This window comes from Physeter macrocephalus, chromosome 1 (assembly GCF_002837175.3).
Source record: "Physeter macrocephalus isolate SW-GA chromosome 1, ASM283717v5, whole genome shotgun sequence".
In the NCBI taxonomy this organism is placed as follows: domain Eukaryota; kingdom Metazoa; phylum Chordata; class Mammalia; order Artiodactyla; family Physeteridae; genus Physeter; species Physeter macrocephalus.
The window spans coordinates 101,471,759-101,486,569 of NC_041214.2; the positions used below are offsets into that span (position 1 = coordinate 101,471,759).

General features: G+C 38.5%; 1 protein-coding gene across 1 annotated transcript in view; it reads left to right on the forward strand.

The window, feature by feature from the left end:
* BTLA (B and T lymphocyte associated) overlaps nucleotides 1-14,811 on the forward strand; it is a 42,528-nt gene that overhangs the window by 21,453 nt on the left and 6,264 nt on the right. Inside the window, 2 exon segments of the mRNA XM_024120321.1 lie at nucleotides 9,070-9,210; nucleotides 10,737-10,783. Coding sequence (XP_023976089.1) covers nucleotides 9,070-9,210; nucleotides 10,737-10,783 — 188 coding nt within the window.

The window sequence follows — 14,811 nt, forward strand, 5'->3', positions numbered from 1 at the left end:
TAATCAAACTGTCAAAAATTAAATACAAAGAAAACATATTAAAAGCAGCAAGGGAAAAACAACAAATAACACACAAGGGAATCCCCATAAGGTTAACAGCTGATCTTTCAGCAGAAACTCTGCAAGCCAGAAGGGAGTGGCAGGACATATTTAAAGTGATGAAGGAGAAAAACCTACAACCAAGATTACTCTACCCAGCAAGGATCGCCTTCAGATTTGACGGAGAAATTAAAACTCCAAAGAAGACATACAAGCTGAGAGAGTTCAGCACCACCAAACCAGCTTTACAACAAATGCTAAAGAAATGCAGATCAAAACTACAATGTGATATCATCTTACACCGGTCAGAATGGCCATCATCAAAAAATCTAGAAACAATAAATGCTGGAGAGGGTGTGGAGAAAAGGGAACTCTCTTGCACTGTTGGTGGGAATGTAAATCGATACAGCCACTATGGAGAACAGTATGGATGTTCCCTAAGAAACTAAAAATATAACTACCCTATGACCCAGCAATCTCACTACTGGGCATATACCCTGGGAAAACCATAATTCAAAAAGAGTCATGTACCAAAATGTTCATTGCAGCTCTATTTACAATAGCCAGGACATGGAAGCAACTGAAGTTTCCATCAACAGATGAATGGATAAAGAAGATGTGGCACATATATACAATGGAATATTACTCAGCCATAAAAAGAAAGGAAATTGAGTTATTTGTAGTGAGGTGGATGGACCTAGTGTCTGTCATACAGAGTGAAGTAAGTCAGAAGAAGAAAAACAAATACCATATGCTAATACATATATGCGGAATCTAAAAAAAAAAAAGAAAAAGGTCATGAAGAACCTAGGGGCAAATGGGAATAAAGATGCAGACCTACTAGAGAATGGACTTGAGGATACGGGGAGGGGGAAGGGTAAGCTTGGACAAAGTGAGAGAGTGGCATGGACATATATACACTACCAAACATAAAATAGATAACTAGTGGGAAGCAGCCGCATACCACAAGGAGATCAGCTTGGTGCTTTGTGACCACCTAGAGGGGTGGGATAGGGAAGGTGGGAGGGAGGGAGATGCAAGAGGGAAGAGATACGGGGACATATGTATATGTATAACTGATTCACTTTGTTATAAAGCAGAAACTAACACACCATTGTAAAGGAATTATACTCCAATAAAGATGTTAAAAAAAATCATATATCTGATGAGGGACTAGTACCCAGAATATAAAGAATTCTTGCAGCTCAGAAACAAACAGGCAAGCAACCCAATTAAAAAATGGGCAAATAGTTGAATAGACATTTCTTCAAAAAAGATATATAAATGTTTAATAAACATAGGAAATAATGCTCAATGTAAGTAGTTATTATGGGGATCCAAATTAAAACCACAATGAAATACCACTTCACACCCACAGGGGAAACTAGAATTTCTTTTTTCATGGAAAATAACAAGTATTGGCAAGAATATGGACAACTGAAGTCCTTATACATTGCTGATGGGAATGCAAACGAATGCAGCTGCTTTGGAAAACAGTCTGGCAGTTCTTCAAAAGGTTAAGCATAGTTGCCATAATCCCCAGCAATTCCATTGCTAGGAAAATACCCAAGTGAAATGAAAATACATATCCACAAAAAAAGTGTACATAAATGTTTACAGCAGCACTGTCCACAACAGCCTAAAAGTAGAAACAACCAAAATGTCCTTTAACTGATAAATAGATAAAGGAAATGTGGTATATCCATACAATGGAATATTATTCATCCATAAAAAGGAATAAAATGCTAGTACATGATATAACATAGATGAATGTCAAAAACAATATCCTAAGTAAAAGATGCCAGACAGAAAAGATCACATATTGTATGATTCTCTTTATATGAAATACCTAGAATAGAAACATCCATAGAGACAGAAAGTGTTTGATGGTTGCCAGGAGCTGAGAGAAAGGGAGAATGGGGAATGATTACTTAATGGGTATTGGGTTTTCCTTTTAGGGTGATAAAAATATTCTGAAACTAGATAGTGGTGATGGTTGCACTTTTTAAATTGAGATATAGTTGATTTGCAACATTATGTTCTTATCAAGTGTTCAACAGTGATTCAAAATTGTAATAGATTATACAGCATTTATAATTATTTTAAATATTGGTTATATTCTCTGTGCTGTACAATATATCCTTGTAGCTTATTTATTTTATACATAGCAGTTTGTACCTCTTAATTCCCTACCCTATTTTGCCCCTCCTTCCTTCACTCTTCCGATTGTTAACAACCAGTTTGTTCTCTATTATCTATGAGTCTGTTTCTGTTTTGTTACATTCATTTGTTTATTTTTAGATTACACATATGGGTGATAACATACAGTATGTGTGTTTCTCTGTATGACTTATTTCACTAAGCATAATATCCTCCAAGTCTAGCTATATTGTTGCAAATGGCAAAATTTCATTCTTTTTATAGCTGAGTAGTGTTCCATTGTGTACCACATCTTCTTTATCCATTCATCTGGTGATGAACACTTAGGTTGTGTCTATATCTAGGCTATTATACATAATGCGGCTATGAACTTTGGGATGCATTTATCTTTTCAAATTAGTGTTTTTGTTTTCTTCAGATATATACGTGGAGGTGGAATTGCTGGGTCATATGGTAATTCTATTTTTAGATTTTTGAGGAACCTCCATACTGGTTTCCACAGTAGCTGTACAAATTTACATTCCCACCAACAGTGTACAAGGGTTCTCTTTTCTTCACATCCTCACCAACGTTTGTTATTTGTGGTCTCTTTGATGATAGCCATTCTGCAGGTGTGATGTGATAACTCACTGTGGTTTTGATTCACCTTTCACTGATGATTAGTAATGTTGAGCATCTTTTCATGTGCCTGTTGGCCATCTCTATGACTTCTTTGGAAAAATGTCCATTCAGATCTTCTGCTCATTTTTAAATTAGGTTGTTTGTTTTTTTGGTGTCTAACTGTATGAGCTGTTTATATATTTTGGATAGTAACCCCTTTTCTGTCATATCATTGCAAATATTTTCTCCCATTCATTAGGTTGTCTTTTTGTTTTGTCAATGGATTTCTTTGCTGTGCAAAACTTTGAAGTTTAATTAGCTCCCATTTTATTTTTGCTTTTGTTTCCTTTGACTTAGGAGACAGATCCAAAAATAACTTGCTATAGTTTACATCAAAGAGTGTTCTGCACATGTTTTCTTCTAGAGTTTTATGGGTTTTGGCCTCACATTTAGGTCTTTAATCCCTTTTGAGTTTATTTTTGTATATGGTGTTACAGAATGTTCTAATTTCATTATTTTACATGTAACTGTCCAGTTTTCCCAGCATCACTTATTGAAGAGGCTATCTTTTCCCCACTGTATAGTTTTTTTCCTCCTTTGTCATAGATTAACTGACCATAAGTGAATGCATTTATTTCTATTCAGTTGATCTATGTGTCTGTTTTTGTGCCACCACCATACTGTTTTGATTACTATAGCTTTGTGCTGTAGTCTGAAGTCAGGGAGCATGATTCCTCCAGCTCTGGTCTTCTCTCTCAAGATTGTTTTGGCTATTCAGTGTCTTTTGTGTTTCCATACGAATTTTAAAATTATTTGTTCTAGTTCTGTGAAAAATGCCATTGGGGGCTTCCCTGGTGGCGCAGTGGTTGAGAATCCAATAGTATGATATGTATGGTCATTTTAGCAATATTAATCCTTCCAATCCAAGAATATGGTATATCTTTCCATCTGTTTATGTCATCTTCAATTTCTTTAATCAGTGTCATAATTTTCTGAGCACAGGTCTTTTACCACCTTAGGTAGGTTTATTCCTAGGTATTTTACTCTTTTTGATGAGATTGTAAATGGGATTTTTCCTTAATTTCTCTTTCTGTTAGTTTGTTGTTAGTGTATAGAAATGCAACAGATTTCTGTATATTAATTTTGTGTCCTGCAACTTTACCAAATTCATTGGTAAGCTCTAGCAGTTTTTTGGTGGTGTCTTTAGGATTTTTTATGTATAGTACCATATCATCTGCCAACAGCGACAGTTTTACTTCTTTCTAATTTGATTCCTTTTATTTGTTTTTCTTGTCTGATTTCTGTGGCTAGGACTTCCAATACTATGTTGAATAAAAATGAAGAGAGTGGGTATCCTTGTCTTTTTCCTGACCTTAGAAGAAATGCTTTCAGCTTTTCACCATTGAATATGTTGTTAGCTGCGGACTTCTCATATGTGGCCTTTATGATGCTGAGGTATGTTCCCTCCATACCTACTTTGTAGAGTGTTTCTATTAGAAATGGATGTTGAATTTTGTCAAAAGCTTTTTCTGAATCTGTTCAGAGATGATCACATGGTTTTTATTCTTCAATTTGTTAATGTGGTGTATCATGCTGACTGATTTGCAGATATTTAACCATCCTTGCATCCATGGGAAAAATCCCACTTGATCATGGTGTATGATACTTTTAATGTATTGTTGGATTTGGTTTGCTAATATATTTGTGAAGATTTTTCCATCTATGTTTATCATTGATATTGGCTGTAATTTTCCCTTTTTTTCTGATATCTTTGTTTGTTTTTGTAACAGGATCATACATCATGATTTTTGCATCTATGTTCATTAGGAATATTGCCCTAAAATATTCTTTTCTTGTAGTATTCTTGTCTGGTTTTGATATCAGGTTATTACTGGCCTTGTAAAACGAGTCCAGAAGCTTTCCTTCCTCTCCACTTTTTTGGAATAGTTTCGGAAGGATAAGTGTTAACTAAGTCAGAGATGAAATTGGGATCTACAATCTGTCTCCCTTGGGGAGGAGGGGGCCTATCTTCAGAGGGAAGGGAGGCAGCATTCCCTCCTAAATCCAATGCCTCTAGGGAATGACTGGAACAAAGAGTGTGAAGGATGAAGTAGTGAGAGGGGAAGTGTAAGAGCAGTGTAGGAGACATGAAGGGCCTTTTAATTTCTCTCTGAAGATTTCTACTCTTCTAATTTTCTAGTCTCCCACCTTCTTATCACCCCCTTTCTTATCACATTGATGATTAATGCTTCTGAGCCTATTAGGAATTCATCAGGACTTTGCTTTGATCTTCTACTCTTGTCTGTCAACAGCCTTCCACTCTGTGATTGGTTCCCTCCTGGAGATTCATGATCATCTCAGACGTTCACTATCTTCCTTCTAAAATTCCAATTAGTTTTATGAACTCCTTGTCTTTAAAGTTTTCCCACTTTTGGTTCATTTCAGCCAAAAATCTTCCTAATATACTTAATTTGCCTAATAAACTTATTTCATAAAGCCACTCTTGTATTGAGTCCCGTGAAGAACATTCCCAGTGCTTACACTATTGGACTCACACCAATCTGCCTCCACCTATCAAAATTCTACTCTTCTGTCAAGCCCAGCTCATTTCCTAATTCTTTATGAAGCCTTCTATGTTTACACTAGAGGAAGTGATTTCTATTTTCTAGTAATTTTATACCATTTAAGGTTTTTGCCTCTCATTTATCACAGATTTCTTTGTACTGTAGAAATGTGGGGAAATTTCTTTTATTCCATGAAGGGTTATGATACACTGGCAAGGAGGAACTATGTCATATTTCTTTGGATCATTCTTGCTTCCTTCACAATAGTCAAATGAATTACGTAGAAATTGTCTTTGAATTGGGTGTGGATTTTCCTTTCATGGAGTGATGAAAACAAACATAATGGGAAGACTGTCAAAGAAAAATTATTTTCTTTATGTACCAGGGAGTACTCAATGAACTGAGTATGAGGTGAGGAGAAAAATATACTCTGAGGACTTCCCTGGTGGCACAGTGGTTAAGAATTCACCTGCCAATGCAGGGGACATGGGTCCGAGCCCTGGACCGGGAAGATCCCACATGCCACAGAGCAACTAAGCCCGTGCACCACAACTACTGAAGCCTGCGTGCCTAGAGCCTGTGCTCTGCAACAAGAGAAGCCACCGCAATGAGAAGCCTGTGCACCACAACAAAGAGTAGCCCCTGCTTGCCGCAAATAGAGAAAGCCCGTGCACAGCCATGAAGACCCAATGCAACCAAAAATAAATAAATTTATTTATTTTAAAAAATATATACTCTGAAATTATATTTTAGGACCATGCTTTTAGTAAATAAGTTTTGGAGGTATGATAGAAAATTTTTCATTTTTTCCCCTTGAAATATCTTTCTTAGGAGGTATTGGGAATTTTCCTGTTTTTATATCTGACTCTGTTTTGCTTTTTATGTTCAAGTTAAGAATTGGTCCATGTGAAAACATGGTTGTGACAGAGTGGGGGTTTGGATGCTGTTGGGGAAGCAATTATCTCTCAGAAGGAAGAAAAGCACTTTGCAGAGCAAAGTCCCTGGGGGGGAAGTCAATAGAACAGCCACTGAAACACACGCTGGCCTGCAACTCTGTCCTCCCCAACCTGCCTTTGGTCAATCCCTGATTAGGAGCTTCACAAAGCCATCTTAGCAGGAAAGTGGGGGTGTATGAGTGAGCAGGGTGAGAAGCATAATCTTTATTTATTTTTTTACTTTAAAAAAATTTTTATTTTATTCATGTATATTTGTGATAGTTTCAGGTATACAGCAAGGTGATTCAGTTATACCTATGTATACATTATTTTTTTCATATTCTTTTCCATTATGGTATATCACAAGATATTGAATATAATTCCCTGTTCTATACAGTAAGACCTTGTTGTTTATCCATTCTTTTTTTTTGAATTTTATTTTCTTTATTTTTTTATACAGCAGGTTCTTATTAGTCATCAATTTTATCCACATCAGTGTATACATGTCAATCCCAATCGCCCAATTCATCACACCTCCACTCCCACCCCCTGCTGCTTTCCCCCCTTGGTGTCTACATGTTTATTCTCTACATCTGTGTCTCAATTTCTGCCCTGCAAACCGGTTCATCTGTACCATTTTTCTAGGTTCCACATATATGCGTTAATATACGATATTTGTTTTTCTCTTTCTGACTTACTTCACTCTGTATGACAGTCTCTAGATCCATCCACGTCTCTGCAAATGACCCAATTTCCTTCCTTTTTATGGCTGAGTAATATTCCATTGTATATATGTACCACATCTTCTTTATCCATTCGCAATGAACATTGGGTTGCAGGGGTCTTTTTGAATTATGGTTTTCTCTGGGTATATGCCCAGTAGTGGGATTGCTGGGTCATATGGTAATTCTATTTTTAGTTTTATAAGGAACTTCCAAACTGTTCTCCATAGTGGCTGTATCAACTTACATTCCCACCAACAATGCAAGAGGGTTCCCTTTTCTCCACACCCTCTGTAGCATTTACTGTTTGTAGATTTTCTGATGATACCCATTCTAACTGGTTTGAGGTGATACCTCATTGTAGTTTTGATTTGCATCTCTCTAATAATTAGTGATGTTGAGCAGCTTTTCATGGAGAAGCACAATCTTTATTTCACAATTAGTTCCCACCATGTCATCAAAAGCCTTCTTTCCTCATGGCCTTCTATACTCACTTGGGACACCTGCTGAATGTTCATCTTGTTATTCAAGTGCCAAAGGGTGTCATATAGGCTGAATTGTGTCCTTATACTTAAGGAGTGGGAAAGAGGGAGTCAAAACAGAGAGAGGAAGATTGTGTTGTATTTATACAGTCTTTGTTTGAGATTCAAAATAAACCCAGGGATTTACTTTGTGTCCATGATCTTGAGGTGATGATCTACAAATTTTGCAAACTGCCTTTGAGCTGGACTATTGGATTATCTGTTAGTATGTAAATGCAGGAGTCTTCTCAGAGACTAGCTCTGATTTTGGACACACCTGAGTATAATCCTCATTGTTTTCACAATCAATTTCAATTCTTTATCTTGTCTATTTCAAAATGGACTCAAAATAATTCAGAACACCCTCGTATAAGTAAGTATCAAACTTGCCGATTAAAATTAAGGAAACTAGATTGTTAAGTGGTTGGAAAGTAATACAAGTTGCATCTTCTTAATTGAGTGGATTTGTCTGTATTAGGGACAAGGAATAAGGACTAAGGAATTTTAGTCCCTATTCCTATCCATTCCCCTCCCCCAGACAGCCGAGTTTGTCACTCTTGGTAATGATTTGGCTGCTTGCCCAGCCTAAACAATAGCTGCCGCATGAACAATAGAGCATTTGTTACCGCTCAATTACCAAACCATTTCATGCCCAGATCCAGTAGCCCGTGACCACATTTACCCCAAAACCAAGTATATGGGGAAGGAATATATAACTATGTTAATATATCTAGAAATAAAGCTTTCCTACATAAAAAATATTAACACAAGTACAAAATCGAAAGATATGTGATGAATTCTGATATTTTCTATTTTTTTATGTTTCATGTTTTGAAGTTATTTTTTATCTGTTAAATTGTTCCATGACCCACTAGTAAGTTGCAACCTATCATGAACAAAAAGGGCCTTAATGCACATTAACATTGATCAATAGTAATGGGAACCAGCTGTATGCCCAGAGAAGCATATCTGGAGATACCAAAGGTATCTGAAGATAATAAAAGTATTTGGAGATAGTAGGGTTCTGAGACAACAAAAAGGCACTGTGTTAAATGAACTTCAATTTAGCTTCAGAAGCATGTTGGCTTGAGTCCCACCTGCCGTTTACTAGCTATCAGACTTTGGGCAAGTCTTGGGACAATTGCTCTTCTCAAGGCAAGTGACTGGATAAAAAATATTCCTTACTTTTCTTAAGTGGTGAATATGAAAATTAAATAAGACAATGTAAAGAAAGGGTGTGGTAAAATGCTTTCTGAAAGTTGTTATGGATATTGTTTTCCAGGGGATTAACCCTAGCAGAATAAAAAGCTTTTCAAAAGATAAATTATAACCTAGAGTCATTCACATATGCTCAGCAATAAAGCAAGAGGTGGGTGAGAGTACTGAGTCCTGGGGTTCTTGGGAGAAGCCTCTTGAAAGGGAAATAGAGGCACCAGCTGGAGCTCCATTCAGGTTCTGACAATTCAGAGGGTGTTACCTAATGTATCTCATATTTCCTAGCCATCTTTAGTACTGACTAACATTTCAGATACAAGGAATGCCTCAGGACCCCCCTCCAAGGAAGAGATGGTGGACCAACCATGGACCCTTTATAGTTTGTTTCCTTTGGGGGCTTTACCTCTATTCATTACCTGTTTCTACATATTCTGCTGCCTTAGACGGCACCGAGGTGAGTTCCATTTTCTCTCTGCTGCTCTGTGTCACACATTTGGGGTTCAGTTACAAGGGCTGATGGGTTTTTAGTTGGTTTCTGTTGGCTTTTTACACACTATTCTGCTATAAACTGTGGACAATGATTTCCTAGGGAACAACTCATCTTTCCACCAGAAAGCCAAATGGATTAATTCAGGTCTCCTCTAGTCATGATGAGGCATGCTCAGCACAGCACGGTGCTCCAGTCAGGGTTGTGGTGAGGAAGGCATATTGTTGGGACTTATTCATTTTACTTGTGTCAATCTTAGGAGGAACTCTTCTAAATTTTAAGGGTGTTGAAAGGGAGGTTGAAATAATTTCTCCAATCAACATGTCTGATTTGAGTTAGTTTGTCTCATCCTGTGTTTTACAGCCACATCACATTATGCCAGTCATCCACACCCCTGTCTAAATGAAGACCCAGTGTCCCCAGAGGAAATTCATATGTCTGTGCTTACTGTTGCCATCATAAGCACATGCTTGAACTGTATCCCCACCCAACAATAATGCATTTGATAAATGTGGGTTTGGCTATGATGGGAGAGGTGTGATATTTTGAAAACAACTCTGTTTTTTGTAAGAATTCGCTCAATGTCACTAGCAAACCCTGAAAGAGAGTAAGAGAGAGATGTATGGTGACTTCTGGTCTATCTCGGGTCAAAACCAACTCAGTCCTCTCTCTCTTTCCTTTTTCTCCTCTGCCATCTCGTCTAATCCCTTTCCTCACAATAGCAGCAGCCACAGTGTAGCTATAGAGACTAAGCTGGACAGAGCAATCCTTATTTGTGCCATGAGAGAGAGCTTTGTCAGAGCAAAAGTGCTTCTGCTGTTTTGTGGTGAGGACTTCCAGAGCCCAGAACCTTCTCAGGATAATGAGGGACTCCTCTGTAATTCCAAGTCCACATCTGCAACTCCAAGGCTCTTTCCATGGTCCCGCTCCAGTTTTTGCCACCTTTCTTCTGGCAGCTGGAGCTTCAGAAAAAAAGTCAGGGGTAAATCTTTTGATTTACCCCATCCGAAGTGAACTAGGAGATCCTGATTATGTAGGTGGCAGGATAGCAGTGTGTGTGGCATTAAGTATAGAATGTCCCCAGAACAAGGATTCCCAGGCTTTTTAAAGTGATGTGCTAGGTCCTGCCCCTTCCTCTTGGATATGCCTTTCTGGAGTGAGAAGTGAAGAACCAATGAATAAAATGGGCAGCATGAATTCTCACAAAACAGATGTGTGTGTGCCATGCTAGACACAGCAAATAAACAAGCCCAAACTAATAATGATGCTGTCAATGGCATGCAAGTGGGTGAGCATGGGTGGCGGGGGTATCCCACCTCTGCTCTAAGGACTGAATTTCAATCCTTAGATTTCAATCCTCAGATTGCAGATAGCAATCTGATTCCAGAACCCCTATTCTTAAATGACCCTAACTTATAGGGAATTGAGGAAGAATTTTGTTTTGTACTGTTTTTTACCCCTTTTGATTTCTTATTTCTCTTTTTGAATTCCAGGGGAACAAACAAAGCTTTCTGATATATCAGGAAGGGAAAGTAACCTGGTATGTTTGATGTGTCTGTTAAAACAAATGCAGTCTATGTTATACCATGCTAATATTTATATATTTTAAAAAATTTAATGAGTCTATGTAACAGTTACCATGTGCCAGGCACTGTTCTAAATGCTACATATATTGACTTACTTTTAAAATGTGTTTATTTTAATACATTTACTTTCATCTGCAGCAAAGATGCTTCAGGATTAACAAATCTCATAATAAGTGGTCCTTTGAAAGAGCATGTAAGGCAGTGTAGAACCTAAGCAGAAAACTCAGAGGCTGAACTGTACAACCTTGACTCTGTTCTCTGCCTGGTATATGACTTCAGGCTATTCATTTGTTCTCACAAAAATGCCTTAAAGAGTTTCCAGAAGGGAGTTGGGAGTTAATAAAAGAATGAATCATAAATAACCTCATAAAATCAGGTATGATTTCTTCATAAATCATACCAGCAGATAAAGAAGCATGATCACAGGTCTGATTACTATGCAAAAGTCCCTCATAATGTTTGTGGTCTCATTAAGGAAGACACTTCACAGACAAAGCAAAGGGAGTTTTGGAGGCAAAATTTTGGAGGCAAAAGTTTTCCCACAAGTTCTTGGAATACACACTTAGGTGTTTCTTTTGGGTTCAACGTTCTGTAAATACTGGAACTCAAAACAGAATGCAAGATGAGGCAACATATTTCTGAAAAAAACATTTATGAAGCTCTGACTAAAAACAAATAGTCATAAATGAGACACTACAAAAAGAACTTATGTGGATGTGTGTGTTTCCATTAAGAAGAGAAGAAATAAAGATGTAGTAAACTTCTTGAAATTTCCAGAAATGCCAGAGGCAGATATAGCCCATAGTTCTACATATAATATCAAATGGCCCTCAGCATTCTCCACCAGGTTGCCTGATTTTAAATAAAACTAAATAAATTCAACTTGATAAATTTGTATTAAAATTTTAGTAAGCATCAGTAAGCATCATTGTGTTGGGTGCTAAAGTTTTGTTTCCTCAAGTACGGAAATTTTCTTAAATGTGATTTCCTTTCTTCCTGTAGTGAACAACAACTAACTACATTCTGTTACGATCAGGCCTAAGAACTATGACACCATTTAAAACAGTAATCTAAGGAGACCTTCAAGATGGCGAGGCATAAGACGTGGAGATCACCTTCCTCCCCATGAATACATCAGAAATACATCTACATGTGGACCAGCTCCTACAGAACACCTACTGAATGCTGGCAGAATACCTCAGACTTCCCAAAAGGCAGGAAACTCTCCACGTACATGGGTAGGGCAAAAGAAAAAAGAAAAAACAGAGACAAAAGAATAGGGATGGGACCTACACCTCTGGGAGGGAGCTGTGAAGGAGGAAAAGTTTCTGCACACTAGGAAGCCCCTTCACTGGTGGGGACAGGGGGTGACGGGGGGGGGAAGCTTCGGAGCCACAGAGGAGAGCACAGCAACAGGGGTGCATGGGGCAAAGTGGAGAGATTCCCGCACAGAGGATCGGTGCCGACCAGCACTCACCAGCCCGAGAGGCTTGTCTGCTCCCCCGCTGGGGCAGGTGGGGGCTGGGAGCTGAGGCTCTGGCTTTGGAGGTCAGATCCCAGGGAGAGGACTGGGGTTGGCTGTGTGAACACAGCCTGAAGGGGGCTACTGCGCCACTGCTAGCTGGGAGGAAGTCTGGGAAAAAGTCTGGAACTGCCTAAGAGGCAAGAGACCATTGTTTCAGCATGCACGAGGAGAGGGGATTCAGAGCACCAACTAAACGAGTTACAGAGATGGGCACGAGCCGCAGCTATCAACGTGGACAACAGAGATGGGCATGAAATGCTAAGAAGGCTGTGTGCAAGCACAAGAAGACTGTGTGCAAGTACAGGTCACTATCCACGCCTCCCCTCCTGGGAGCCTGTGCAGCCCACCACTGCCAGGTTCCAGTGATCCAGGGACAACTTCCCCGGGAGAACACACAGCGAGCCTCAGGTTGGTGCAACGTCATACCGGCCTCTGCCGCAGCAGGCTCACCCTGCATTCTGTACCCCTCCCTCCCCACCAGCCTGAGTGAGTCAGAGGCCCCTAATCAGCTGCTACTTTAACCCCGTCCTATCTGAGCAAAGAACAGACACCCCCAAGCAACCTACACGCAGAAGTGGGGCTGAATCCAAAGCTGAACCCCACAAGCTGTGTGAACAAAGAAGAGAAAGCGGAATTTATCCCAGCAGCCTCAGGAGCAGCGGATTAAATCCCCACAGTCAACTTGATGTACCCTGAATCTCTGGAATACCTGAATAGAAAACGAATCATCCGAAAATTGAGGCAGTGGACTTTGGGAGCAACTGTAGACTTGGGGTTTGCTTTCTGCATCTAATTTGTTTCTGGTTTTATGTTTATCTTAGTTTAATATTTAGAGTTTCTTTTTATTGGTAAATTTGTTTATTGATTTGATGGCTCTCTTCCCTTTTTTCTTATATATAGATATATATATATATTTTCCTTTTTCTCTTTTTGTGAGTGTGTATGTGTATGCTTTGTGTGATTTTGTCTGTATAGCTTTGCTTTTACCATTTATCCTAGGGTTCCATCTGTCCATTATTATTATTTTTTTTTGGTTTTCATTTAGTATATATTTTAGTGCTTGCTATCATTGGTGGATTTGTTTTTTGGTTTGGTTGCTCTCTTCTTTCTTTATTTTAAATTACTTCTTAAATTTTTTATAATTATTTAGAAAACGAATCATCCGAAAATTGAGGCAGTGGACTTTGGGAGCAACTGTAGACTTGGGGTTTGCTTTCTGCATCTAATTTGTTTCTGGTTTTATGTTTATCTTAGTTTAATATTTAGAGTTTCTTTTTATTGGTAAATTTGTTTATTGATTTGATGGCTCTCTTCCCTTTTTTCTTATATATAGATATATATATATATTTTCCTTTTTCTCTTTTTGTGAGTGTGTATGTGTATGCTTTGTGTGATTTTGTCTGTATAGCTTTGCTTTTACCATTTGTCCTAGGGTTCTGTCTGTCCTTTTTTTGTGTGTGTAGTTTTTAGAGCTTGTTATCATTGGTGGATTTGTTTCTTCGTTTGGTTGCTCTCTTCTTTCTTTCTTTTTTTTCATTACTTTTAAATTTTTTATTTTTAATAATAAAAAATTTATTTTAATAACTTTATTTTATTTCATTTATTTATTTTCTTTCTTTCTTTCTTTTTCTTCTGAGCTGTGTGGCTGAAGGGTCTTGGTGCTCCGGCCAGGTGTCAGGCCTGTGCCTCTGAGGTGGGAGAGCCGAGTTCAGGACATTGGTGCACCAGAGACCTCCTGGCTTCACGTAATATCAAACGGTGAAAGCTCTCCCAGAGATATCCATCACAACGCTAAGACACAGCTCCACTCAAGGACCAGCTAGCTACAGTGTTGGACGCCCTATGCCAAACAATTAGCAAGACAGGAACAAAACGCCATCCATTAGCACAGAGGCTGCCTAAAATCATAATAAGGTCACAGACACCCCAAAACACACCACCAGATGCGGTCCTGCTCACCAGAAAGACAAGATCCAGCCTCATCCACCAGAACACAGGCACCAGTCCCCTCCACCAGGAACCCTACACAACCCACTGAACCAAACTTACCCACTGGGGGCAGACACCAAACACAACAGGAACTGTGAAACTGCAGCCTGCAAAAAAGGAGACCCCCAAACACAGTAAGTTAAGCAAAATGAGAAGACAGAGAAACACAGAGCAGATGAAGGAGCAACGTAAAAACACATCAGACCAAACAAATGAAGAAGAAATAGGCAGTCTACCTGAAAAAGAATTCAGAGTTATGATAGTAAACATGATCCAAAATCTTGAAAATAGAATGGAGAAAATGTAAGAAAGGTTTAACAAGGACCTAGAAGAACTAAAGAGCAAACAAACGATGATGAACAACACAATAAATGAAATTAAAAATTCTCTAGAAGGAATCAATAGCAGAATAACTGAGGCAGAAGAATGGATAAGTGACCTGGAAGATAAAATAGTGGAAGTAACTAC